This window comes from Salvia miltiorrhiza, chromosome 5 (assembly GCF_028751815.1).
Source record: "Salvia miltiorrhiza cultivar Shanhuang (shh) chromosome 5, IMPLAD_Smil_shh, whole genome shotgun sequence".
NCBI classification, from domain to species: Eukaryota; Viridiplantae; Streptophyta; class Magnoliopsida; order Lamiales; family Lamiaceae; genus Salvia; species Salvia miltiorrhiza.
The window spans coordinates 1,840,715-1,867,093 of NC_080391.1; the positions used below are offsets into that span (position 1 = coordinate 1,840,715).

General features: G+C 38.2%; 3 protein-coding genes across 3 annotated transcripts; all 3 read left to right on the forward strand.

The window, feature by feature from the left end:
• Nucleotides 1-4,529: 4,529 nt before the first annotated feature.
• Nucleotides 4,530-7,727, forward strand: LOC130984963 (putative late blight resistance protein homolog R1A-10). The gene is made up of 2 exons (XM_057907665.1): nt 4,530-7,355; nt 7,504-7,727. Exon 1 carries the CDS (start codon nt 4,710-4,712, stop codon nt 7,323-7,325), a length of 2,616 nt encoding a protein of 871 aa, XP_057763648.1. The 5' UTR covers nt 4,530-4,709; the 3' UTR covers nt 7,326-7,355; nt 7,504-7,727.
• Nucleotides 7,728-9,106: 1,379 nt separating this feature from the next.
• On the forward strand, nt 9,107-11,524 carry LOC131024758 (disease resistance protein RPP13-like). The gene is made up of 2 exons (XM_057954297.1): nt 9,107-10,485; nt 10,945-11,524. The coding sequence occupies exons 1-2, from the start codon at nt 9,107-9,109 to the stop codon at nt 11,522-11,524; spliced, it is 1,959 nt and encodes a 652-aa protein (XP_057810280.1).
• A 1,409-nt stretch (nt 11,525-12,933) lies between these two features.
• LOC131024759 (putative late blight resistance protein homolog R1A-4) lies at nt 12,934-14,120 on the forward strand. Its single transcript, XM_057954298.1, has 2 exons — nt 12,934-14,046; nt 14,115-14,120. Exons 1-2 carry the CDS (start codon nt 12,934-12,936, stop codon nt 14,118-14,120), a joined length of 1,119 nt encoding a protein of 372 aa, XP_057810281.1.
• Nucleotides 14,121-26,379: the final 12,259 nt, after the last annotated feature.

Sequence of the window (26,379 nt, forward strand, 5' to 3'; positions counted from 1 at the left end):
GCTCAAGTCACTCTGCAACTTACCTTACAGGTTAGTCTTTCTACTCTGCAATATATATCAATTTATTGTTATTTGCTTTCTTTTGTACTCACACAATGCCTTGTGTATTTGGTCAGTCATGGTTTGTTTTCTTGAAGCTGAGAGGAAAATCAATGAACATTGCACATTATCAAAGTAAAATCTTTAGCTCGTTCTGATAATCTACATACCAGGGATTATTTACAGAGCTATATAGTTTTAAACTTTTTATTGATTGAAAATTATTTGCATTTGCCAATTCTTGTTCACTTCATTAATTGATTTAGTCCCTCAAGTTCTTGTTTAGTATCAGCTAAGTTTGAATGCAACTGTTAACAAGTGAGACTGTTTTCATCAGCAAAAATTCCTTCAACATGCAATTTCATGTATCTATGCTTGATCATTACTATGCTCCCCTATGTTGTGCTTGATCATTTCTATTTATGCTTAATGAGATAAACACAGAATGTGAGAAAAATATCTGCTTTGAATGAGAAGAATAACACATAAACTTGATCTATACATGATGAAAGAGCTTGAATGAATGTATGTCTCTTGTTTTAATTCCAGTTTGAAGTAAATAGGGAGTGGCAAGAAAGCAAAGAGGTTGAGTGTCGGAATCAACGCGAGAGTTGCATGCTCGACCCAATTTATCCCCGGCCCTCAGCAGCACGTTGCAACTACAGAGACGAATGCAGGCGGAGGCACTACACATGGCTGCTTCATAATCATTTTTTGCACTATATATAGCTCTAGATACAATACTAACAACCAAAGCTACTGAAATTGCACAAGTCTATCATATTATCATTACTCTACTTATAAAATTCATCGTTTTATATCCAATTTTACGTGTTAAATTTATTCCAAAAAAAGTTTCCATGTGGAGCAAATGTAATATCTACATACCATATTAAGCCGAATTAACTATCTCCGGCAATAAATCTATATTTTTGAAGACCTAAAAAGAGGCAAGATTCTGTGAGATTCGATGCACACATATATATAAATATAATCCAACACGAAAAAAGTAAAACAAATTGCAAAAAAACCATATATGGAGTTGAGGAGGCTGTACAAGAAAGTGAAAAAACCAGCCAAAATGTTCATCAAAGTATTGGGAAGAATGTTTTATCCGACAGCAGCCCCACGTTATAGAGACAACAACCTAGCTTTCATGGTGATTGAAAACATTCAGTAGTTTCTGATTATTGCATAACTTCTGATTTAGGGTTTTTGTTGTTTGCAGACTTGTATCCTAAAAGTGAAGCTTACCAAACGAGGACGGCGAGGATGGCAAAGATCTGTAATAAAGCTGCTCAAGGATTGCCACGGTAATAATAATTGTGCGTAAATACACAAATTTTAATCCAATTTTTATTTTGTATATATATATATACAAGGGGAGGATCCATAGAGAATTATATTTTCCGAGAGAATGGAGAATAACGAATAAATCTATAAAGTTTACGAACAAATCAACATAATTAATGAACAGATGTATTTAGTAAATATAGTGAAAATCTCGCCCCTCTCAGGATTCGAACCCAGGCCAAAATCTTATTCATACGCTACATTGATTTATTCATCGAAATCATAGACTTATTCGTTATTTTTTCATGCAATCTCTATTCTCAAAATATTTAGCATTCTCTATGGATATATATATATATTTTCTTCTAAATACATGAAATTTTTTCACTTGCCATTAGGGCTGTTTAAACAGATATCGGGCATTGGATAACCCAATAATCGAATCTAACCATTCCGATTTAGTTATCCAAAAATTTTGGGTCGGGTTAATCGAATAACCGATTTTTATTAAATTTATAATTTAATATATATATATATATATTATTTTTTTAAAATCGATATTTAGTTAAAATAAAATTATATCGTATTAAAAGAACAAGAAAGAGTCTTGGTGCCGTGTCTTGTATTTGTTGCAATATTTTTGTGAGTTTTATTTTTAAAATGGGTGTTCGGATACCCAAATAACCGATTTGGGAACGGTTAGTGGATTTGGGCCTAATTCAGTTTCAGGTAACAGAACTCGAACCGATCGACAAACCTACTTGCCATTAAGGTGGGTACAATTTATCACTTTTAGCTAACGACAATAGAATTAATTCCACGAAAATTGACAATCGTGTGAAAAATAAGAAACGAGAATTGGGTAAAAGTTTTTTTTTTTTTTGGCCTAATTGTATAGGAGTGCGGTTCCAAATGGATGAGAATGGAAGGGTGGAAGTAAATGGAATAGGCGATCCGGATAAACTGCTGTGGAAGATCGGCAAATCAAAGAAGATAGAGCTTCAATGGATTCAGTTCGGACAGTGTTCGAGCAACCTTTTCTTGCAGCAAGAAAGTGCAAAAGCAAAGGATCCTCGTCTCGAAGAAAAGCCACTTCCGTACACCCGATTGTATCCAGAACCATCTCGAAATAACTATCCACTTCCCTACATAGGGTATGGATATCCGCTGCCAATCAGGCAGCTGCCTCCCTACTAGTAACTTGGAAATCTTGTTTTCTCCTTTTTGATGATGAAAAAATCATGGTTTATTCCATTCGTTTCACTAGTATTTTTTTATGTTTTGGGATGAGATATATCAATGGGTTTTTTTTCATTGAATTCGTGCATCTTTGTGAATTGTGGTATTTCTGATGATTTTAAATGAATAAAAGTTTAAAGAATTAAGTATCAAATTGTCCCCTATTGATGTCGTCCTTATGACTTTTAGCCCCCTAAAGTCAGGGGGAGAGCTGCCCACTACCTTAACGTGACTTTTTGGCACCAATTTCCTCCCCAGCCTTTCGACGGGGGCAACTTTCCCCCCTGACTTTAGGGGGCTAAACGCGACGGGGGACCCCTATCGATAAGGGGGATATTGGTGCCAAAAAGCCACGTTGAGGTAGTGGGCAGCTCTCCCGGCCCCCTGACTTTAGGGGGCTAAAAGCCATAGGGACGCCATCGATAGAGAGCAATTTGGTACTTAACCCAAGTTTAAATAGGTGCATTACACAAATATTGGAACTTATATTAGGAAATGAATACATTTGTGTTTTCATCTTATTTTTGAGAATCCATTTTGTTGCTATCTTCTTTATGTTATTTTTATTTCTTTGAGGAACAGTTCATAAAAATTGAGAACCTCCTTATCAACAGTTCACAAAAATTGATAGTATTAATTAGTGGAAATAAGTGACGTTCAATTAATATGGTTGAGTTTTTTGATCTCTTCGGCCTAATCAAAGATGAGATAATACTAATGAAATTGCACGACACATAGCATAGACCAATTGGGCTTCTTCATATAATAAGCAAAATTTTGGCCCAATACAAAATTAAGAGGCCCAAATCCATTTATCTTTTAAATTCTGCCTAACTACTATTAAAAGGCTTCAAATTCAACTCAATTTATTTGAGCCCACTTGAAGATGTACAAAAATTAATACTACATCATAGTCCATTTTAGATGGTACTCCCTCTGTCCCGCGAATCTTGAGTCAATTCTTTTCGGCACGGAAATTAAGAAAATAGTATTTAGTGCCGCGAATCTTGAGTCAATTCTTTAAACAGGGAATTGAAAGACAAAAAATATAAATTGTGAATTTTATAAACTTTAAACAGGGTTATTTTAGTTAAAAAATTAATTAATACAGAATTAAATTAGAAAGTGGACTATATATATTGGGACATCATAAAAAGGAATCTATGAAAGTGGGACGGAGGAAATAATATGTAAAATGATGTCGTTTTTTAGTAATACTCTTGTCGCCTCAGTTCTAATTTTGTCATGTCAGCTTCGATTGGAGTAAAACTAAAACTCGGGATAAATTCCGAAACCTACTAAAGTTCATGTTTTTACGCCACGTGAAAAATAAAGAATCATTAGTAATCTTCTTTAACAAAAAATAACATTTCACACATAATATTAATGTTTTGAAGGAAAAAATCATGGCTTATTCCATGCATTTCACTTGTATTCTTTATGTTTTGCGATGAGAAATATCAATGGGTTTTTTCATTAATTTGTGCATCTTTGTAATTGTGGTATTTGTGGTTATTTTAAACGAATACAAGTTGAAAATGGTGCATAATTCTATTACACAAATATTGGAACTTAGGCACCTTGTCTTTTGAATGATTGGCACAAACGAACTAATGTCATTCATGTAGTAACATATAATCAAAATTTATTAATTTATAATTTAATTCATCACAATATTATCATAAAATTGTATACTCCCTCCGTCCCAACGAAAGCGGTGCGCTTCTCTTCGACACGGGATTTAAGAAGAATAAGATTGTAGTATAAAAGTGTGTAAATGTGTGTGAGGCCATATTGTTTGTAGTGTAAAATTATTACCAAAAATGAAATGCACCACTTTCGTTGGGACAGCTCAAAGAGGAATACACACCGCGCTTTCGTTGGGACGGGGGAGTGTAATATTTTTTTCATGTATTCCCACTTATATATGACCATTCAACGCTGTAGGGTACATATGCTATCTTTAATGAGTGATGTGCACATGCAAATGCCCTCAATGTCGAGAGACCTGACTTTGTGCAAGAGCTCAACCTCAACCACTCATTTGATCAATTGCACCTTCAAAATCCTTATCCTCCCACCACCTACCGCCGTTGCCGCCGCCGCCACCACCACCACACTCATATTTCAATCGAGTAATGGCGGCTTATGGTGCGGCGGGTTCTCTCAGGAATACGATTCAGCGTATTCTACAATCGTCTCGCATTTCTCTCGTTTCCCACTCTCCACAAATCTTACAACCTGCCTACGACCAGATGGATCGCTTGCTGAAAGCTCTGCGATTATTGGACGAGACCAGCTGCAGCAAGATCAGGATTGAGGTGAATGCTGCGGATGAACGAATCAAAGATGCAGTTTGGGAATTCGAAGATTTACTCGAATCCCATGTCTTACCTCAGATTCTTCAACAACTCGAAAGCGAGAGACACAACTTGTCATTCTCTGTAGATCTGCAGAGTCTGCAACACCATGTTGATTGCTTCGTCGAGAAGATGAAGATGATGGAGGAGGAGTACATCATTGAAATGGAGAATATGGCTGAAGAAGAAGGCGAGCCTATTTCCTCAAGAATTGATTCTGGTGGAATGATCAAGTCAAGGATGGTTGGATTATCTGATGAAATTGAAAAAGCCAGAGATTATCTTCTTAAAGGTAAAAACTATTCGATTACTGGGATGGCGGGCATTGGAAAGACAACTCTTGCTAAGCATATTTTTGAAGATCCATCAATTCGGAGCCATTTTAAGTTTCGAGCGTGGGTGAAAGTGGGGAGAAAATGCGAGTTCAGTGTATTATTACGATGCGTTCTAGCTCAAGTGGATCCCAACGCTTATGAAATGCTTATCCAAGGAGATGATGACATGGAGGAGTTAGTTGGATTCCTCAAACAAAGATTGAAGCGCAAGAAATGTCTTATCGTGTTGGATGATGTTTGGGAGAGACAATTAACAAATCATTTGACAATTAATTGCTTGAGAATGAAGAATATTTTCGGAAGGATTCGATTCTTACTTACAAGTAGACAAGATGTAGTATTCACAGCGAAGGATGGGAGAGAAATAGTGCGCTTGTTGAATGAAGAAGAAAGTAAGGAATTACTTGGTGAGAAGGTGTTTGGTGAAGAGGGTTTTCCTATTCAACTTGAGGAACTGGGAGAGAAGATTGCCAAGAAATGTGAAGGTCTTCCTCTTATGATAGTCACCGTTGCAGAGCTCCTATCAAAAGCCGACAAGACCCCAGAATACTGGACTGAGGTACTCAAACAACACAGTTCAGTCTTTGTGGAAGCATATAATCGAATATCAGAGGTACTTTTCCCAAGCTATGACTACTTACCCCAACATTTAAAAATGCTTTTTCTCTATTTGGGAGCATTCCCTCCATATATTGATTTGATCGATCCAGTCATGCTCAAAGATCTGTTCAGTGCTGAGGGTTTTCTTGAACAAATTGGAGAAGAAAGTTTTGAAGATGTTTTCTATTCACGCTTGGAAAATCTTTCTATGCGGTATCATCTTGTTCTCAACAAAATAGATTATTCTATTTTGAGGATAAACTATCGCGTGCATTCTTGCTGGCAGCACTTGTGTAAGGAAGAAGCTAGTAGGATCAAGTTTTTGCATGTCTTACAAAGTCTTGATGATGTTATAGAAGGCCAGCGCCGCTTGTGTGCCCATTGGAGCAGTTTATTCTGCTTCAAACAAGTGTGTGATTCGGTAAAAAGTGATTGTGCATCCACTGCCCGTTCTCTCCTTTGTTTTGGTGCTTCTCAGGAATATCCAATCCCAATACATGCCATGGGTTTCAAGTTGCTCAGGGTACTAGAAACTGGTGCTGTCCGATTTTATCACTTCCCAATTGAAATTTTGAAACTAGTTTGTTTGCGGTACCTTGCCCTAACTTGCAACGGGGAGCTCCCTCCTTCCATATCCAACCTTTTTCACCTTCAATTCTTGATTATCCATCCACATATTTACATTAAGAAGCGTGGAGTTCAGTCTTATATGCCTGTGCAAATTTGGGACATGCAAGAACTAGAGCTTATTGTGATCGTGGGACGCGATCTGCCAACCCCTAATACTGATGATGCTACCTTGAACAAACTCGTCAAACTTGTTGGTGTGAGTGCAAACAGTTGTACAAGGGAAGTTCTCAAAAGAATTCCTAATTTACAGACATTAGTGATTGAAGTGGACTTGAAGCCTTATAACAATGATGATGTTGATGAAAGCAAATCATTGAGTTGTTTGGGTTATATCTCAGAACTCCGGAATTTGGACAACCTTCAATATTGGGTCCACAATCCCGTGATAAAGTTTGAGTATAATACGATTCCTCTTTCAATGTTCCCATCAAGTCTCAAAGCGTTAGTTTTGAGTGGGTTAGGGGGGTATCCTTGGAAGTACATGAATGACATTGGTTCGCTGCTGCCAAATCTCATGAAACTCTCATTAAGATGGTATTCGTTTCGAGGCCCAGAGTGGGAAATAGAATCAGGGGCTTTTTTGAAACTTGAAGACCTTCAAATTGATGACATCGATTTGGTGCAATGGAGACCTCAACGTGGAAGCTTCCCAGTGCTCCGCAACCTAATCATGAGGCATTGCTACAAATTACAACAACTTGATTGGCCGTATGATCATTCTTGGATCACACGTATTGGCTTAGTTGACTGCAATCCTTTAGCTGTCGATTGTGCCAATCAATTAAAAGACAAGTTTGCATTTGAACTTATCGTCGAATCTTCTTTTTGAGCTCAAGTCACTCTGCAACTTGCCTTACAGGTTACTCTTTCTACTCTGCAATATATCACTGTCTTCATGTTTCTGCCTGCATCCCCTTCTTTCCCGGACAAACCAAATCAATTCATGTCACAATAATGCTTGGTTAATTTCAATTAGTGTTTGAAGTTGTGCATCTATAAATTTTCAGGTTAATGAGAGAGCCAAAGGAGCCGCATTATCCTGAATGTTGTGTTACCACATTGTTGTGTGAATTTAAGGATTGTGACTTGTAAGTGGTTTTGTTGTGGATTATTAACCCGAGTGCTGAATTGTGCTAAATTTTTGTAAGTTGGATTTGTGGAAAACATTAGTCCCTTGTTCAATTCAAGGATTGTAATTTTTGAGTTGTGCATGATTTTCACTTTGTTTTGATATTGTGTAATCAGTTTGTGTTTTTCTTTAATAGCTAAAAAATTTCAGATTCTGGCTTGAGATGAGTATTTGGATGAGCTTATTTTTGAGAACTCATGTTGCTGTTGTCTTCTTTCTGTTATTTTGATTTCTTTGAGGAATAGTTTACAATTTCTTATGAACTAACATAGACTAATTGGGCTTCTCCATATAATAAACAAAATTTTGGCCCAATACAAAAATTAAGGCCCAACTCCATTTATCTTTTAAATTCTACCTAACTATTAAATGGCATCAAATTCAACTCAATTTCTTTGAGGCCCACTTTTGAAGATGTACATTAAAAAAATTGATACATCGAAGGAAAAATAATGAAGGAAAAATGGTGAATTTCTATTTTGTGTCAAATGTTGGAAAAGATTAGAGACATTTAAAGGTACAAATTTTTATTATCTATAATTTTTCATGGATAAATTTATCCATCAAAGTAAACGCAATGACATGCAAGCACACAGGAGAAATGTCAAGTTAGCACAATTTATTTCAGAAAACCTACTTCAATCTTAATCATCTATATACTAATAGAAAGAGAACCTAAGCATTTTATGGGACAACTTGTGAATTGCCTATTTTACCCCTCTACATATTATATAGAATAATACAATCTTAAACTTCAAATATCACATATCTAGACAAGATATCAAAATTAAAGGTTATAATAAATATATATTAAATAGATTATAACTATGTATAATATAAAATATGTAGATGGGTAAAATAGGCAATCCACAAGTTGTCCCATAGAATGCTTAGGCTATTTTTCTATTAGTATAGATGTTTTATAAAAATAAAATTTATTATAATACTATGAATTATATTTGATTTTTATTTCAAAAAATTAATTTTTTAAAGAAGTATATACTTGAATTTGGTCAACCTATTATTAGCTAATAAAAGTGAAATTAAATGATAAAAAATAGTTATATACCCTAGCTTTATGGAATTAATAATCACAAAACTAAACTAAAGCATACAAAGTTGAAATTGAAGAAAAAATATATAAGAAGATAAACAAAATAAAAAGTGAGACATAAAGTGTGGTACACTGAATCTCATTCCGGGATATTGATGATAATATTATCATAAAATTTTTATATGATAATATTTGTTTTCCATGTATTCCCACTTGTAACCAACTAACCATGTTATCTTTAATCAGTGATGTGCATGTGCCCTCAATGTCGGGAGACCTCACTTTGTGGAGAGCTCAACCTCAATCACTCATTTGATCAATCGCACCGTCAAAATCCTTATCCTTCCACCACCTACGGCCGCCGCCAACTCCTCCCGTTTCAGGCCGTCTTCCACCACCACCACCACAATCATATTTCAATCAAGTCATGGCGGCTTATGGTGCAGCCACTTCTCTCAAGAATACGATTCAACGTATTCTACAATCGTCTCGCATTTCTCTCGTTTCCCACTCTCCACAAATCTTACCACCTGCCTACGACCAGATGGATCGCTTGCAGAAAGTTCTGCTCAAATTGGACGAGACCAGCTGCAGCAAGATCAGGACGAAGGTGAATGCTTTGGATGAACTCATAAAAGAGGCAGTTTGGGAATTCGAAGATTTGCTCGAATCCCATATCTTACCTCAGATTCTTCCACAACTCGAAAGCGAGAGATACAACTTGTCTTTCTCTGTAGATCTGCAGAGTCTGCAACACCGTGTTGATTGCTTCGTCGAGAAGATGAAGATGATGGAGGAGGAGTACACTAATGCAATGGAGAATATGGCTGAAGTAGAAGGCGAGCCTATTTCCTCCAGAATTGATTCTGGTGGAATGATCAAGTCAAAGATGGTTGGATTATCTCATGAATTTGAAAAGGCCAGAGATTATCTTCTTGAAGAAAATAACAAGCTACCCTATTCGATTATTGGGATGGCGGGCGTTGGAAAGACAACTCTTGCTAAGCGTATTTTTGAAGATCCATCAATTCGGAGCCGTTTTGAGTTTCGAGCATGGGTCAGAATGGGTAGAAAATGTGAATCCGATGAACTATTACGATGCGTTCTAGCTCAAGTGGATCCCAACGCTTACGAAATGCTTATCCAAGGAGATGACGATGAGGAGGAATTAGTTGGACTCTTGAAAGAAAGATTGAACGACAAGAAATGTCTCATCGTGTTGGATGATGTTTGGGAGATACAAGCACTAAGTTGCATGGAAGATTGCTTGAAAGAAGAGAATATTCTTGGAGGGATTCGATATGTACTTACAAGTAGAATAGACTTTATATTCACGGAGGATGAGGATGGGTACGAAACAATGCGCTTGTTGAATGTAAAAGAAAGTAAAGAGCTACTTGGTGAGAAGTTGTTTGGTGAAGAGGGTTTCCCTCTTCAACTTGAGGAACTAGGAAAGAAGATTGCCAAGAAATGTGAAGGTCTTCCTCTTATGATAGTCACGGTTGCAGAGCTCCTATCAAAAGCCGACATGACCCCAGAATATTGGACTGAGGTACTCGAACAACATAGTTCAGTCTTTGTGGATGCATATAATAAAATATCAGAGGTACTTTTTCCAAGTTATGATTACTTACCCCAACATTTAAAAATGCTTTTTCTCTATATGGGAGCATTCCCTCCATATATTGATATTCTCACTCCAACCGCACCCAACAATCTGTTGAGTGCTGAGGGGTTTCTTGAGCCGACTGGAGAAGAAAGTTTTGAAGATTTTTTCAATATATGCTTGAAAAAGCTTACTCTGAGGTATCATCTTGTTCTCAATACAACAAATTATTTGTTTACATTTGGAAAGTATCGCGTGCATTCTTGCTGGCAGCACTTGTGTAAGGAAGAAGCTAGTTGGATCAAATTTCTACATGTCTTACAAAGTTGTGATGATGTTATAAACGACCAGCGCCGCTTGTGTGTTCATTGGAACAGTTTATTCTGCTTCAGACAAGTGTGTGATTCAATAAAAAGTGATTGCGCATCCACTGCCCGTTCTCTCCTTTGTCATGGTCCTTTCCACCCATATCCCATCCCAATACATGTCATGGGTTTCAAGTTGCTCAGGGTACTATATGCTGTTTATGTCCGATTTTACCATATTCCAATTGAAATTTCCAAACTAATTTTTCTGCAGTACCTTGCCTTAACTTGCAATGGGGAACTCCCTCGTTCCATATCCAACCTTTTTCACCTTCAAGTCTTGATTATTCATAGATATATGGAGATTAAAAGGCGTGGAGTTCAGTCATATATGCCTGTGCAAATTTGGGACATGCAAGAACTACAACATATTCAGGTCATGGGAAGCGACCTACCAACCCCTAATTCTGATGATGTTGCCTTGAACAAACTCATCACACTTTTGGATGTGAGTGCAAACAGTTGTACAAGGGAAGTTCTCAAAAGAATTCCTAATCTAAAGGAATTAGGGATTAATGTGGAGTTGAAGCCTTATGATGATGATGATGATGAAAGAAACCCATCGAGTTGCTTGGGTTATATCTCACAACTCCAGAATTTGGCCGCGCTTAGTTATGGCATCAGGAATCCCGAGATGAAGTATGAGTTTAATACTATATCTCTTTCAATGTTCCCATCAAGTCTCACAACACTAGTTTTAGGTGGTTTGGGGTATCCTTGGAAGTACTTGAATGACATTGGTTTGCTGCTGCCAAATCTCGACTTTCTCATATTAGAATCTTATGCCTTTCGAGGCCCAGAGTGGAAAATAGAATCGGGGAGTTTCTTGAAACTTAGAGAACTTCGAATCGAAGACACCGATTTGGTGCAATAGAGATCTCAACATGGAAGCTTCCCAGAGCTTAAAGTTCTAATCATGAAGCATTGCTACAAATTACAACAACTCGATTGGCCGTATGATCACTCTTGGATCACACGTATTGTATTAGTCGATTGCAATCCTTCAGCTGTCGCTTGTGCCAATCAATTAAAAGACAAGTTTTCCTTTGAACTTACTGTCAAATCTTCTTTTTGAGCTGCCGGCGTTGTGCCTCGACGCGCTGATCGGGTTAGTCTTTCTACTTTGCAATATATATCACATCTTAATAAGCTTCATTAATTTAAACTAGTGTTTGAGGTTGTACATCTACAAATATTGAGGCAAATGAGAGAGCCGAAGGGGCCGCGTTATTCCCATCATTTCGATTGTTGTATTACCTCATTGTCGTATGAATTTAAGGATTGTTTCTTTCTAGTTTTGGATTTTGTTGAGGATTACGAAATCCAAGTGATGAATTATGTTAAATTGTCGTAAGGTGAACATTATTAGTCCCTTATTCATTTCAAGGATTGTAATTTTTCTGTGTTATGCATGATTTTCATTTTGTTTTGATATTGTGTGTAATCAGTTGATGTGTTTTTTAATGGCTTAAAGTTTTATGATTCTGGCAATATACTAATTGGAGGGATAGAAGGCATCTCTTGCAAGGCATTGATTCACCTCAACAATTTATGCCTGAGTTTTACTCTTTTTGGTGGTTTAGTATGAATTTGTAGCACATGTTTTATGATTTATTACTATATATAAATCATGAATTTGCTTCCAAGTGTACATATAGAATGCTTGCCTCACAGTAAAATATCTGTTGTGGAATGCACACAACTCTTTTCCTTTGATTGTTGATTCATTGCAATTTTCTCTTAATTAAAGCAAACACCCCCTAGAAAATAAAGCATGAAGCATATGATGAAGACTGTGTCAGAAGCAACATCACAAAAATGATAAATTAAGCTGCTAATTACTCCCTTTTCGAGCATTAGTTGTCGAGCATTAGTGCAAAATACACTAATGCTCGACATAAGGGCAAAAATATCATAAATGGGTATATTTATATATTTTATGAAAGGTGAATATTTTTTTATGTTTTGTCTTTCAGAATGGGAATATATCGTTTTGTCCCATTTTCAAACAATATCAAATAATTGGTTTAAAAAATATATTATTAATGACAAATGTTAACATGTGAGCTATAAATTAAAGTGAAATGCATTATTAATTTACATGTATATAAATTAATAATTCCTTTTCATTAATCAACATGTGAGCTAGCTCAACCACTCATTTGATCAATTGCACCTTCAAAATCCTTATCCTCCCACCACCTACCGCCTTTCCCAATTCCTACCGCCTCACACCTTCTACCACCACAACCACCACCACCACCATCATATTTCAATCAAGTGATGGCGGCTTATGGTGCAGCGGCTTCTCTGAAGAATACGATTCAGCGTATTCTAGAATCGTCTCGCATTTCTCTCGTTTCCCACTCTCCACAAATCTTACAACCTGCCTACGACCAGATGGATCGCTTGCAGAAAGTTCTGCTCAAATTGGACGAGACCAGCTGCAGCAAGATCAGGACGAAGGTGAATGCTGTGGATGAACTCATAAAAGAGGCAGTTTGGGAATTCGAAGATTTACTTGAATCCCATGTCTTACATCAGATTCTTCCACTACTTGAAAGCGAGAGAGATCACTTGTCATTCTCTGTAGATCTGCAGAGTCTGGAAAACCGTGTTGATTACTTCGTCGAGATGGTGATGATGATGGAGGAAGGGTACATCATTGAAATGGAGAATATGCCTGAAGAAGAAGGCGAGCCTATTTCCTCAAGAATTGATTTTGGTGGAATCAACTCAAAGATGGTTGGATTATCTGATGAATTTGAAAAAGCCAGAGATTATCTTCTTGAAGAAAGTGAGAATTGCTATTCGCTTATTGGGATGGCGGGCGTTGGAAAAACAACTCTTGCTAAGCATATTTTTGAAGATCCATCAATTCAGAGTCATTTTGAGTTTCAAGCATGGGTTAAAATGGGCAGAAAATGCGAATTCGATGAACTATTACGATGCGTTCTAGCTCAAGTGGATCCCAAAGCTTACGAAATGCTTATCCAAGGAGATGATAATGATGGGGAATTAGTTGGACTCTTGAAACAAAGATTGAAAGATAAGAAATGTTTCATCGTGTTGGACGATGTTTGGGAGACACAAGCAATAAATCGCATGACAAATTGCTTGAAAGAAGAGAATATTCTTGGAGGAATTCAGTTCTTACTCACAAGTAGAAGAAGTAAAATATTCATGGAGAATGGGTACGAAAGATTGCGCTTGTTGAATGTAGAAGAAAGTAAAAAACTACTAGGTGAGAAGGTGTTTGGTGAAGAGGGTTTCCCTCCTCAACTTGACAAACTGGGAGAGAAGATTGCCAAGAAATGTGAAGGCCTTCCTCTCATGATAGTCACGGTTGCAGAGCTCCTATCGAAAGCCGACAAGACCCCAGAATACTGGACTGAGGTACTCAAACAACGTAGTTCAGTCTTCATGGATGCATATAATCAAATATCGGAGGTACTTTTCCCAAGCTATGACTACTTATCCCAATATTTAAAAATGTTTTTTCTCTATATGGGAGCTGATGGACGTCGTATACCACCAAATAATTCCTGCAGAATTATCAAAATATATTAGTATCGTGATAAGCAGGGTCGATCCCACAGAGAGCAGATAAAATCATTCAATTCCCTAAATCTATTAAATTTTGGTGATGCCACCACGCCTTAACTTTGAGAAAATATTAATTAACTAAGAATGCAGAATTAAATCAAATAAAATACGCTTGAAGTAAATATATGAAAAGGGTAATTCGGCTCAAATAAATCCACTCTAATTCAACTCTGATCCTCGACGCAATAATTAATCAATCCCTATCAACCAACCAGTTATAGGATACCGTGAAACGCAACGGACGTACCCCAATTCCTACTTACTGTGTCGATAAACAGCTGGAGACGCCAGACCTGCTTATTTCCCTTATTAAAATATAACCTAGCTGGAGACGCCAGACCTAGATTTAATATTCTAATAGCATTAAGATGAATGAACCCAATTTATATCAATTATCCTAGAGACGCTAGTAATAATTAATATACCAATTAATTCCCCCTACGAACACGGTAGTTGTATCACTAATTAGTCCAATTCCAACAATTACGGATTGACAGGAACTAATTGACTGTAATCCAATTTAATCTAAGTTGATCAGGCTTAAATAAAATCAGAATTATCATTGAACCTAGGAATTAATCGGAATCAATAGGAATCAATTTTAAACCAATTAGGTCTCACAGATCATTAAATTAGAGTTTCATTATTCTCGCCGAATTAAGAAAATTAGCTACTCATGCTAATAAAATAAAACACAATAAAATCAAATAAGAAAATCATAATAATAAATCTAAAGAATCGAATAAAGAAAGTATTACCAGAAATATTCTTCCAAAACTCGAAACATAAGAACAAATCTAAACTACGAAAATAAAATAAAACCAAAAATCAAATCTCCACTCAGCCGCCAAGATCTCGTGCTTCTCGCCCAAGCTCTGATCTGCCAAAGTGAAGTCAGCCGCCACTTTTAATTCTCCAAAACTAAAGAATAAAAACAATTAAAACCTAACTAACTAAGCAGTAAATCGTAAAGTACTAAATTGAAAGGAATTAAAAAGTGTGTAAACCAAAGTCAACTCCTAATTGCTAAATGGTGTCTATTCTAATAACAATAGAATAAGAATTATAACCTAATTAAAATTCTAACTATCTATGCGGCTCCCTAGTCTAAAACAAATATATATAGGGGATTAAATCCCTAAATGCCGCTATTCCCTAGTAAGATGGGCTTCGGCCCCTAATCAAAATAGAGCCCAAAATAATTAAAAATAAGAGTTTTTGGGCTAAATAAATTCTAGACAATTAATTCCAAGCCCAATCTCTAATCTTCTCCAAAATCAATCAACTTCTTCCATAATTCTCGACTTTCACCAACTTCTTCCATCCACGAGCATCCATCTCTAATTCATCTAATTCCTGCGCCAAATGCCAACAACTTGGGTAATATCAAGGAAAAATCAACGGCAAAACGACACGGAAATAGATAACTAAATCACACACATCAAATCCCCTCACACTTGAATCATACTTGCCCTCAAGTATGAAGTGAAGAAAGGACTCAATAGAGGACATAGCTATCTAGACAAAACCTCCCCCCTCGACACGACACTAAAGACTCCAAAAAATAAAAGAACAAACTAACAAGCACACGAAAACTAAACAGAAAGAAGACACTAAACAACGACGAACTCAACTAAAAACAACAGCCAAGTAATCATCAAAACACTAGTAACGTAAGATACTGCCAAATCGAACCATGTAACTCACAATCGATTCTCAACTCTCAAATCAAGAAAAGGAAATGTCAAACAAGTGTTTTCATTGTCTATGTAGTCCAAATCAAGCAACAACGAGTTCCTATCAAGATTCACTCTTCTCTCAAATATTTTATTTTGGAAATTCACACTCAAGAAGAAAAATCCACTTAGTCGTGATATGTCATGGTCACATAGTAACTCAAGGAGGTCTTTTCTCATTGGTTGTAATGGGGCTAAGGACCATTCATGATGTTGGCAAGATCCTAGGGGTCCTAAGCTCAAGCAGTGAAACTCAAAGTGCGCACATCTAATCCAAACCATCATCCACAATTTCAAGTTCATAGAGAAAGAAAGAAAGCAACTAAACTTGGGGAAAAACTCCAACAATAACAATGATACTACATGCTCAACTCAAACTGGTGCAACATCTTTTTCTTTTTTTCTCTTTTTTTTTCTTCTTCTTTTTTTTTTTTTTTTTTTTTTTTTTTTTTTTTCTGCAGCACCTTTCTTTTTTTTTTTTTTTTTTATATCCTCACTCAACATGCAATCATCATCTACAAAATATCCCCACAAATCGTCTCCCAAAACTGCTCCCATCCCAAAAACTGAACTGATCAATGCCACTGTTTGGCCAAACGGATCACAGATCCTTATCATTTTACACAAGACAGCAGTTTGGGCAAACGGCACATAAAAACACAGCTTAACTTTCTCTAGTAATTAATGGAATGAAGTTCAAATTAGACATGCATCACTGGGCCAAAGAGATAGTCCAAAACAGGCCTTGGCTTAATTATTTAGTGACTAATAAGAAAGAACATGGTCAAGGCTTCAAAGGGCTCACTAGGGAATAATGTTCAGGTGGGAATTCAAAAGCAGGCCAAAAGGCTACCCTAGTGCCTTCTATCATGCATCACCAATGACTCACAACATATCACAACTTCATGAATAACAAACCACTCAAAAAGAAAATTAGTAGAGAGTGCTCTACTCTAATAAGCTCAATTCTCACTTATATGTGGCTTTTTACTCATTGTTGCTCTTATTTGTCAGCCCAAATTTCATCCAACAAAAACACAAAATTTTCAATCTCAAAACTCAATTCTCAAGTATCAAATCTCAAGTTCATCACATAACTCAACCGGGCAGCATGCTTATCACTAATATTTCAACAACACAAAGCTCAAGACTCACAAAACGACATAAACTGACTCAACAACGCCCCCCTCACACTTAGATTTTGCTTGCCCTCAAGCAAATAAAACAAAGCATAAGCGAAGGAGCAACAAGACACTCAACTAAACGAAAGACCAAGGCAAAGACAACATAAAAACACACGAAACAAAACAAGAAAATGAAGGAAGTCACCGTGTGTGCTGCTGCCGCAGCTCCTGTCCAATGGTGGCGCTCAAATTTGCGATGCTCTCATGTAGGGCTGCCACGTTCCCATCGATCTGTCTTTTTTTTTTTTTTTTTTTTTTGAAACATAACAAAAATTAAAACTAAGGAAGGGAAACTAAGAAGCTTAAAAAAAACTAAACGAAAAATGAGAATTAAAGAAAAGAAGAACAAAACGAAAAATTAAAAGGAAAAGAAAGTCGGGTTGCCTCCCGATAAGCGCCATTATTTAACGTCGTTGGCTCGACTGCTCAAGTGCTCAAAACGTGCCTGGAAGCAGCAGCGAAACAGACTCCGCTGGAACCAAAGAAGAGGCATCATAGTACGGCTTCAAACGTTGTCCGTTCACGGTGAATATCTTAGTCGTGTCTAAACTGCGAATCTCAAACGCCCCGTCTGGGCAAACAGACTGTATCACGAAGGGGCCAATCCACTTCGTCTTCAATTTTCCGCTCATCAACCGCAGCTTTGACTGGAACAAAAGTACATTTTGGCCGACTGTAAATGTCTTTCCTTGCAAGTTCTTGTCGTGCCACATCTTGGTGCGATCCTTATACCACATCGCGTCGTCATAAGCTTCAAGACGAAGCTCATCCTCACATTTATCTTCTAAGTCAGGTGGTTCCACATCAAAATGCAGACTTCTGTCGTGTGGCTTTCGTTTGGGCAAACAGAACGTATTTCCAGAATCTGCTAATTTCGAGTGAGCATGGAGAGACTTGGTAGACTCCTTGACTTCTTCATTGTTCATCCCACGAGCATCAAGACCAGTTGCTCTTTTGATCAAGGTCGGTTCCAACTTGTCATGCACAGATTTAGTCTCAAGATGTTCTTGGACAGAAGGGTCAGTAATGTTAGTGGCACAAACAGTTTTAACAATAAGAGGATTTTTCATGGTATCATCAATATTGAAAGTGAACTTTTCTCCATGATAATCCAAACAAATAGTACCACTATAAACATCAATGACCGCCCTAGTGGTCCTTAAGAAAGGACGACCTAATAGAACACCAGCTGACTTCTTCGATTGCATACTACTCATTTTCACCACATAGAAATCAGCAGGATAAACAAAATTATTTACTTTCACAAGGACATTCTCAAGCAACCCTTCAGGGTGCACACATGATCCATCGGCTAACTGAATCACAACTCTAGTATCTACCAATTTCACACCATTTAAACTATTATAAACAGCTAACGGCATGACATTAATAGACGCTCCTAGATCACACATAGCATGCTCAATCTTAGTTTCACCGATATAACATGGCAGAGAAAACATACCTGGATCCTTGCATTTGGGCGGCAACTCTTTTCGTATCACTGCTGACACGTTCTCGCCCATCACAATTTTTCCAGATTTCTTAGACTTACCAGCAATGAAGTCTTTCACAAACTTGCCCAGATGAGGAATTTTGAGTGCTTGGAGAAATGGAAGATTGATCTCTAACTTCCCAAAGATTTTCATGAAATCAATGAGCTCTTCCTCCGGCTTCTTCTTTGCTAACAGCCTGGGAAAGGGAACGGGTATCTCGATCTCGGGATCATGTAGACTCAAAGGTTTATGAACCTTAGACTGCTCACCCTTAACCAATTTGTGCTCTGCTTCTTGTTCTTTCTGCCCAGCTGTCGGATCACTGTTCTGTTTGGCCAAACAGGACTGTTCTGTATTCTGGATTGCAGAATCCACCTTGCCTCCAGAATTTTTGAATTTTTCCAAGCTGAATTTGACTCCAGAATCCTTGCTCGGACACTCCTTTGAATTCTGGGTTGTGGGCTCACTCAACTCCTTGCCACTCCTCAAAGTAATCATACTAACATTCTCCATCGGATTCAATTGGACTTGTGATGGTAAAGCACCTTGATGGCCCTTGAGTTGATTCACGGACGTTGCGAGCTGAGACACTTGACGAGCCAACCCATCTATTTGCACCTTCTGCTCGGCTTGAGATTGTTGAAGTTGCTGCACATTACCTTGCAAAAGTTGCTGGTTACCAATCAAATCCGCCATCATATCCTCAAGCGACTTGCCTTGCCTTTCGGGAGTAGGCTGCTGAGTTTGTGGTGCCTGATACCCCGTCCTTTGATGTGGAGGGCGGTAGTTTTGCTGCTGCGGCTGCTGCATTGCTGGTTGCTGCTTCGGTTCGGGATCTCTCCATCGATAGTCGGGATGATTTCTCCATGGCGCATTGTGGTTGGTCGAGTAGGGGTCCCGTTTGGGCAAATGGGGCAGTGGCGCGTCGCAGCTGTAAAAATTGTGAGAAGAATTCGCTTGTGCTTGATATTCTTCCTCACCCCTAGTGCATTGCAAACTCGTGTGGCCAAAACTTCCACATGCTCTACATAGTTTTTCGGTCGGTTGTCCAGCACTTGCCACTTTCTCTACCACAGTATTGAGCAATCTTTCCATTCTACCCATCCTCTTTTCAAACTTATCCTCAAAGTCCGACGAACTTGCTTGAGCAGCTTTCTTGAGCAGTTGGATGCGCGGTTCCTCATACTCTCTCGTGGCCTCCACTAAGTGTTGAATCAACTTCTTAGCTTCGCTCACAGTATTTTGAGAAAATGCTCCTCCACTTGATGAATTCACCAGATTTTTGGTATCTACCGTCATTCCTTGGTAGAAGTATTGCAGCAGATCTCCCTCAAAAAATTTATGGTTTGGACAACTGTCCACCAATCTCCTGAATCGAGTCCAGTAGGTGCTCAATGACTCGTCGTACTCCTGCTTCACTCCACTAATTTCCTTTTTCAGCGCATTTGTCTTGGTGGGCGGAAAAAAATGTTCCAAGAATAGCTTTTTCATCTCTGCCCACGTAGTGATAGAATTGGGAGGAAGACTCGCGAACCAAGAGTTTGCCTCTGCTGTCATGGTGAAGGGGAATGCCGCCAATCTAAAGTGCTCCTCCGTAATCCCCGTGGGGCGTTTCTGGACTTTGCAAATCTTGATGAATTCGCTCAAAAAATTGTACGGATCTTCTCCTTTCTTGCCATAGTATTTCGGGAGAACATTAAGCAGTCCAAGCTTGATCTCAATACCGGTAGCAGCTGCCGGCATCTGAATGGGAGTGGGTGGGTCATCGGCCTCGTGGCTGGAGAGGTCACACAGCTTAGGATCGTTGACAGCCATGTCGTTTTCAGTGCTTTCGTCCGAACTCGACTCAACTTCTTTCTCACAATCTGTTTCTGCCTCCGATTCAGGGTCTGTTTGGGCAAACAGATCCTTGTCAGCAGCGGCAGTACTGGTTTTCGCCTCGACGAACTGTTCCGTGCGATCGGACAGGGTGGGCTGCGAATCCAGCAGCTCCAGTAGCTTCCTTGCCTTAGCCTCCTTTCTCAGTTTCTTTGCGGTTTTCTCGATCTCACAATCGTATAGGAGTTTCGGCTTAGAAGATCTGCTCATAAACAAAAATAAAACAAAAAGAAAAAATAGATCAAAGGGAAAAGAATTAGATTAACACCGCTCCCCGGCAACGGCGCCAATTTGATGGACGTCGTATACCACCAAATAATTCCTGCAGAATTATCAAAATATATTAGTATCGTGATAAGCAGGGTCGATCCCACAGAGAGCAGATAAAATCATTCAATTCCCTAAATCTATTAAATTTTGGTGATGCCACCACGCCTTAACTTTGAGAAAATATTAATTAACTAAGAATGCAGAATTAAATCAAATAAAATACGCTTGAAGTAAATATATGAAAAGGGTAATTCGGCTCAAATAAATCCACTCTAATTCAACTCTGATCCTCGACGCAATAATTAATCAATCCCTATCAACCAACCAGTTATAGGATACCGTGAAACGCAACGGACGTACCCCAATTCCTACTTACTGTGTCGATAAACAGCTGGAGACGCCAGACCTGCTTATTTCCCTTATTAAAATATAACCTAGCTGGAGACGTCAGACCTAGATTTAATATTCTAATAGCATTAAGATGAAGGAACCCAATTTATATCAATTATCCTAGAGACGCTAGTAATAATTAATATACCAATTAATTCCCCCTACGAACACGGTAGTTGTATCACTAATTAGTCCAATTCCAACAATTACGGATTGGACAGGAACTAATTGACTGTAATCCAATTTAATCTAAGTTGATCAGGCTTAAATAAAATCAGAATTATCATTGAACCTAGGAATTAATCGGAATCAATAGGAATCAATTTTAAACCAATTAGGTCTCACAGATCATTAAATTAGAGTTTCATTATTCTCGCCGAATTAAGAAAATTAGCTACTCATGCTAATAAAATAAAACACAATAAAATCAAATAAGAAAATCATAATAATAAATCTAAAGAATCGAATAAAGAAAGTATTACCAGAAATATTCTTCCAAAACTCGAAACATAAGAACAAATCTAAACTACGAAAATAAAATAAAACCAAAAATCAAATCTCCACTCAGCCGCCAAGATCTCGTGCTTCTCGCCCAAGCTCTGATCTGCCAAAGTGAAGTCAGCCGCCACTTTTAATTCTCCAAAACTAAAGAATAAAAACAATTAAAACCTAACTAACTAAGCAGTAAATCGTAAAGTACTAAATTGAAAGGAATTAAAAAGTGTGTAAACCAAAGTCAACTCCTAATTGCTAAATGGTGTCTATTCTAATAACAATAGAATAAGAATTATAACCTAATTAAAATTCTAACTATCTATGCGGCTCCCTAGTCTAAAACAAATATATATAGGGGATTAAATCCCTAAATGCCGCTATTCCCTAGTAAGATGGGCTTCGGCCCCTAATCAAAATAGAGCCCAAAATAATTAAAAATAAGAGTTTTTGGGCTAAATAAATTCTAGACAATTAATTCCAAGCCCAATCTCTAATCTTCTCCAAAATCAATCAACTTCTTCCATAATTCTCGACTTTCACCAACTTCTTCCATCCACGAGCATCCATCTCTAATTCATCTAATTCCTGCGCCAAATGCCAACAACTTGGGTAATATCAAGGAAAAATCAACGGCAAAACGACACGGAAATAGATAACTAAATCACACACATCAAATCCCCTCACACTTGAATCATACTTGCCCTCAAGTATGAAGTGAAGAAAGGACTCAATAGAGGACATAGCTATCTAGACAAAACCTCCCCCCTCGACACGACACTAAAGACTCCAAAAAATAAAAGAACAAACTAACAAGCACACGAAAACTAAACAGAAAGAAGACACTAAACAACGACGAACTCAACTAAAAACAACAGCCAAGTAATCATCAAAACACTAGTAACGTAAGATACTGCCAAATCGAACCATGTAACTCACAATCGATTCTCAACTCTCAAATCAAGAAAAGGAAATGTCAAACAAGTGTTTTCATTGTCTATGTAGTCCAAATCAAGCAACAACGAGTTCCTATCAAGATTCACTCTTCTCTCAAATATTTTATTTTGGAAATTCACACTCAAGAAGAAAAATCCACTTAGTCGTGATATGTCATGGTCACATAGTAACTCAAGGAGGTCTTTTCTCATTGGTTGTAATGGGGCTAAGGACCATTCATGATGTTGGCAAGATCCTAGGGGTCCTAAGCTCAAGCAGTGAAACTCAAAGTGCGCACATCTAATCCAAACCATCATCCACAATTTCAAGTTCATAGAGAAAGAAAGAAAGCAACTAAACTTGGGGAAAAACTCCAACAATAACAATGATACTACATGCTCAACTCAAACTGGTGCAACATCTTTTTCTTTTTTTCTCTTTTTTTTTCTTCTTCTTTTTTTTTTTTTTTTTTTTTCTTTTCTGCAGCACCTTTCTTTTTTTTTTTTTTTTTTTATATCCTCACTCAACATGCAATCATCATCTACAAAATATCCCCACAAATCGTCTCCCAAAACTGCTCCCATCCCAAAAACTGAACTGATCAATGCCACTGTTTGGCCAAACGGATCACAGATCCTTATCATTTTACACAAGACAGCAGTTTGGGCAAACGGCACATAAAAACACAGCTTAACTTTCTCTAGTAATTAATGGAATGAAGTTCAAATTAGACATGCATCACTGGGCCAAAGAGATAGTCCAAAACAGGCCTTGGCTTAATTATTTAGTGACTAATAAGAAAGAACATGGTCAAGGCTTCAAAGGGCTCACTAGGGAATAATGTTCAGGTGGGAATTCAAAAGCAGGCCAAAAGGCTACCCTAGTGCCTTCTATCATGCATCACCAATGACTCACAACATATCACAACTTCATGAATAACAAACCACTCAAAAAGAAAATTAGTAGAGAGTGCTCTACTCTAATAAGCTCAATTCTCACTTATATGTGGCTTTTTACTCATTGTTGCTCTTATTTGTCAGCCCAAATTTCATCCAACAAAAACACAAAATTTTCAATCTCAAAACTCAATTCTCAAGTATCAAATCTCAAGTTCATCACATAACTCAACCGGGCAGCATGCTTATCACTAATATTTCAACAACACAAAGCTCAAGACTCACAAAACGACATAAACTGACTCAACAACGCCCCCCTCACACTTAGATTTTGCTTGCCCTCAAGCAAATAAAACAAAGCATAAGCGAAGGAGCAACAAGACACTCAACTAAACGAAAGACCAAGGCAAAGACAACATAAAAACACACGAAACAAAACAAGAAAAGGAAGGAAGTCACCGTGTGTGCTGCTGCCGCAGCTCCTGTCCAATGGTGGCGCTCAAATTTGCGATGCTCTCATGTAGGGCTGCCACGTTCCCATCGATCTGTCTTTTTTTTTTTTTTTTTTTTTTGAAACATAACAAAAATTAAAACTAAGGAAGGGAAACTAAGAAGCTTAAAAAAAACTAAACGAAAAATGAGAATTAAAGAAAAGAAGAACAAAACGAAAAATTAAAAGGAAAAGAAAGTCGGGTTGCCTCCCGATAAGCGCCATTATTTAACGTCGTTGGCTCGACTGCTCAAGTGCTCAAAACGTGCCTGGAAGCAGCAGCGAAACAGACTCCGCTGGAACCAAAGAAGAGGCATCATAGTACGGCTTCAAACGTTGTCCGTTCACGGTGAATATCTTAGCCGTGTCTAAACTGCGAATCTCAAACGCCCCGTCTGGGCAAACAGACTGTATCACGAAGGGGCCAATCCACTTCGTCTTCAATTTTCCGCTCATCAACCGCAGCTTTGACTGGAACAAAAGTACATTTTGGCCGACTGTAAATGTCTTTCCTTGCAAGTTCTTGTCGTGCCACATCTTGGTGCGATCCTTATACCACATCGCGTCGTCATAAGCTTCAAGACGAAGCTCATCCTCACATTTATCTTCTAAGTCAGGTGGTTCCACATCAAAATGCAGACTTCTGTCGTGTGGCTTTCGTTTGGGCAAACAGAACGTATTTCCAGAATCTGCTAATTTCGAGTGAGCATGGAGAGACTTGGTAGACTCCTTGACTTCTTCATTGTTCATCCCACGAGCATCAAGACCAGTTGCTCTTTTGATCAAGGTCGGTTCCAACTTGTCATGCACAGATTTAGTCTCAAGATGTTCTTGGACAGAAGGGTCAGTAATGTTAGTGGCACAAACAGTTTTAACAATAAGAGGATTTTTCATGGTATCATCAATATTGAAAGTGAACTTTTCTCCATGATAATCCAAACAAATAGTACCACTATAAACATCAATGACCGCCCTAGTGGTCCTTAAGAAAGGACGACCTAATAGAACACCAGCTGACTTCTTCGATTGCATACTACTCATTTTCACCACATAGAAATCAGCAGGATAAACAAAATTATTTACTTTCACAAGGACATTCTCAAGCAACCCTTCAGGGTGCACACATGATCCATCGGCTAACTGAATCACAACTCTAGTATCTACCAATTTCACACCATTTAAACTATTATAAACAGCTAACGGCATGACATTAATAGACGCTCCTAGATCACACATAGCATGCTCAATCTTAGTTTCACCGATATAACATGGCAGAGAAAACATACCTGGATCCTTGCATTTGGGCGGCAACTCTTTTCGTATCACTGCTGACACGTTCTCGCCCATCACAATTTTTCCAGATTTCTTAGACTTACCAGCAATGAAGTCTTTCACAAACTTGCCCAGATGAGGAATTTTGAGTGCTTGGAGAAATGGAAGATTGATCTCTAACTTCCCAAAGATTTTCATGAAATCAATGAGCTCTTCCTCCGGCTTCTTCTTTGCTAACAGCCTGGGAAAGGGAACGGGTATCTCGATCTCGGGATCATGTAGACTCAAAGGTTTATGAACCTTAGACTGCTCACCCTTAACCAATTTGTGCTCTGCTTCTTGTTCTTTCTGCCCAGCTGTCGGATCACTGTTCTGTTTGGCCAAACAGGACTGTTCTGTATTCTGGATTGCAGAATCCACCTTGCCTCCAGAATTTTTGAATTTTTCCAAGCTGAATTTGACTCCAGAATCCTTGCTCGGACACTCCTTTGAATTCTGGGTTGTGGGCTCACTCAACTCCTTGCCACTCCTCAAAGTAATCATACTAACATTCTCCATCGGATTCAATTGGACTTGTGATGGTAAAGCACCTTGATGGCCCTTGAGTTGATTCACGGACGTTGCGAGCTGAGACACTTGACGAGCCAACCCATCTATTTGCACCTTCTGCTCGGCTTGAGATTGTTGAAGTTGCTGCACATTACCTTGCAAAAGTTGCTGGTTACCAATCAAATCCGCCATCATATCCTCAAGCGACTTGCCTTGCCTTTCGGGAGTAGGCTGCTGAGTTTGTGGTGCCTGATACCCCGTCCTTTGATGTGGAGGGCGGTAGTTTTGCTGCTGCGGCTGCTGCATTGCTGGTTGCTGCTTCGGTTCGGGATCTCTCCATCGATAGTCGGGATGATTTCTCCATGGCGCATTGTGGTTGGTCGAGTAGGGGTCCCGTTTGGGCAAATGGGGCAGTGGCGCGTCGCAGCTGTAAAAATTGTGAGAAGAATTCGCTTGTGCTTGATATTCTTCCTCACCCCTAGTGCATTGCAAACTCGTGTGGCCAAAACTTCCACATGCTCTACATAGTTTTTCGGT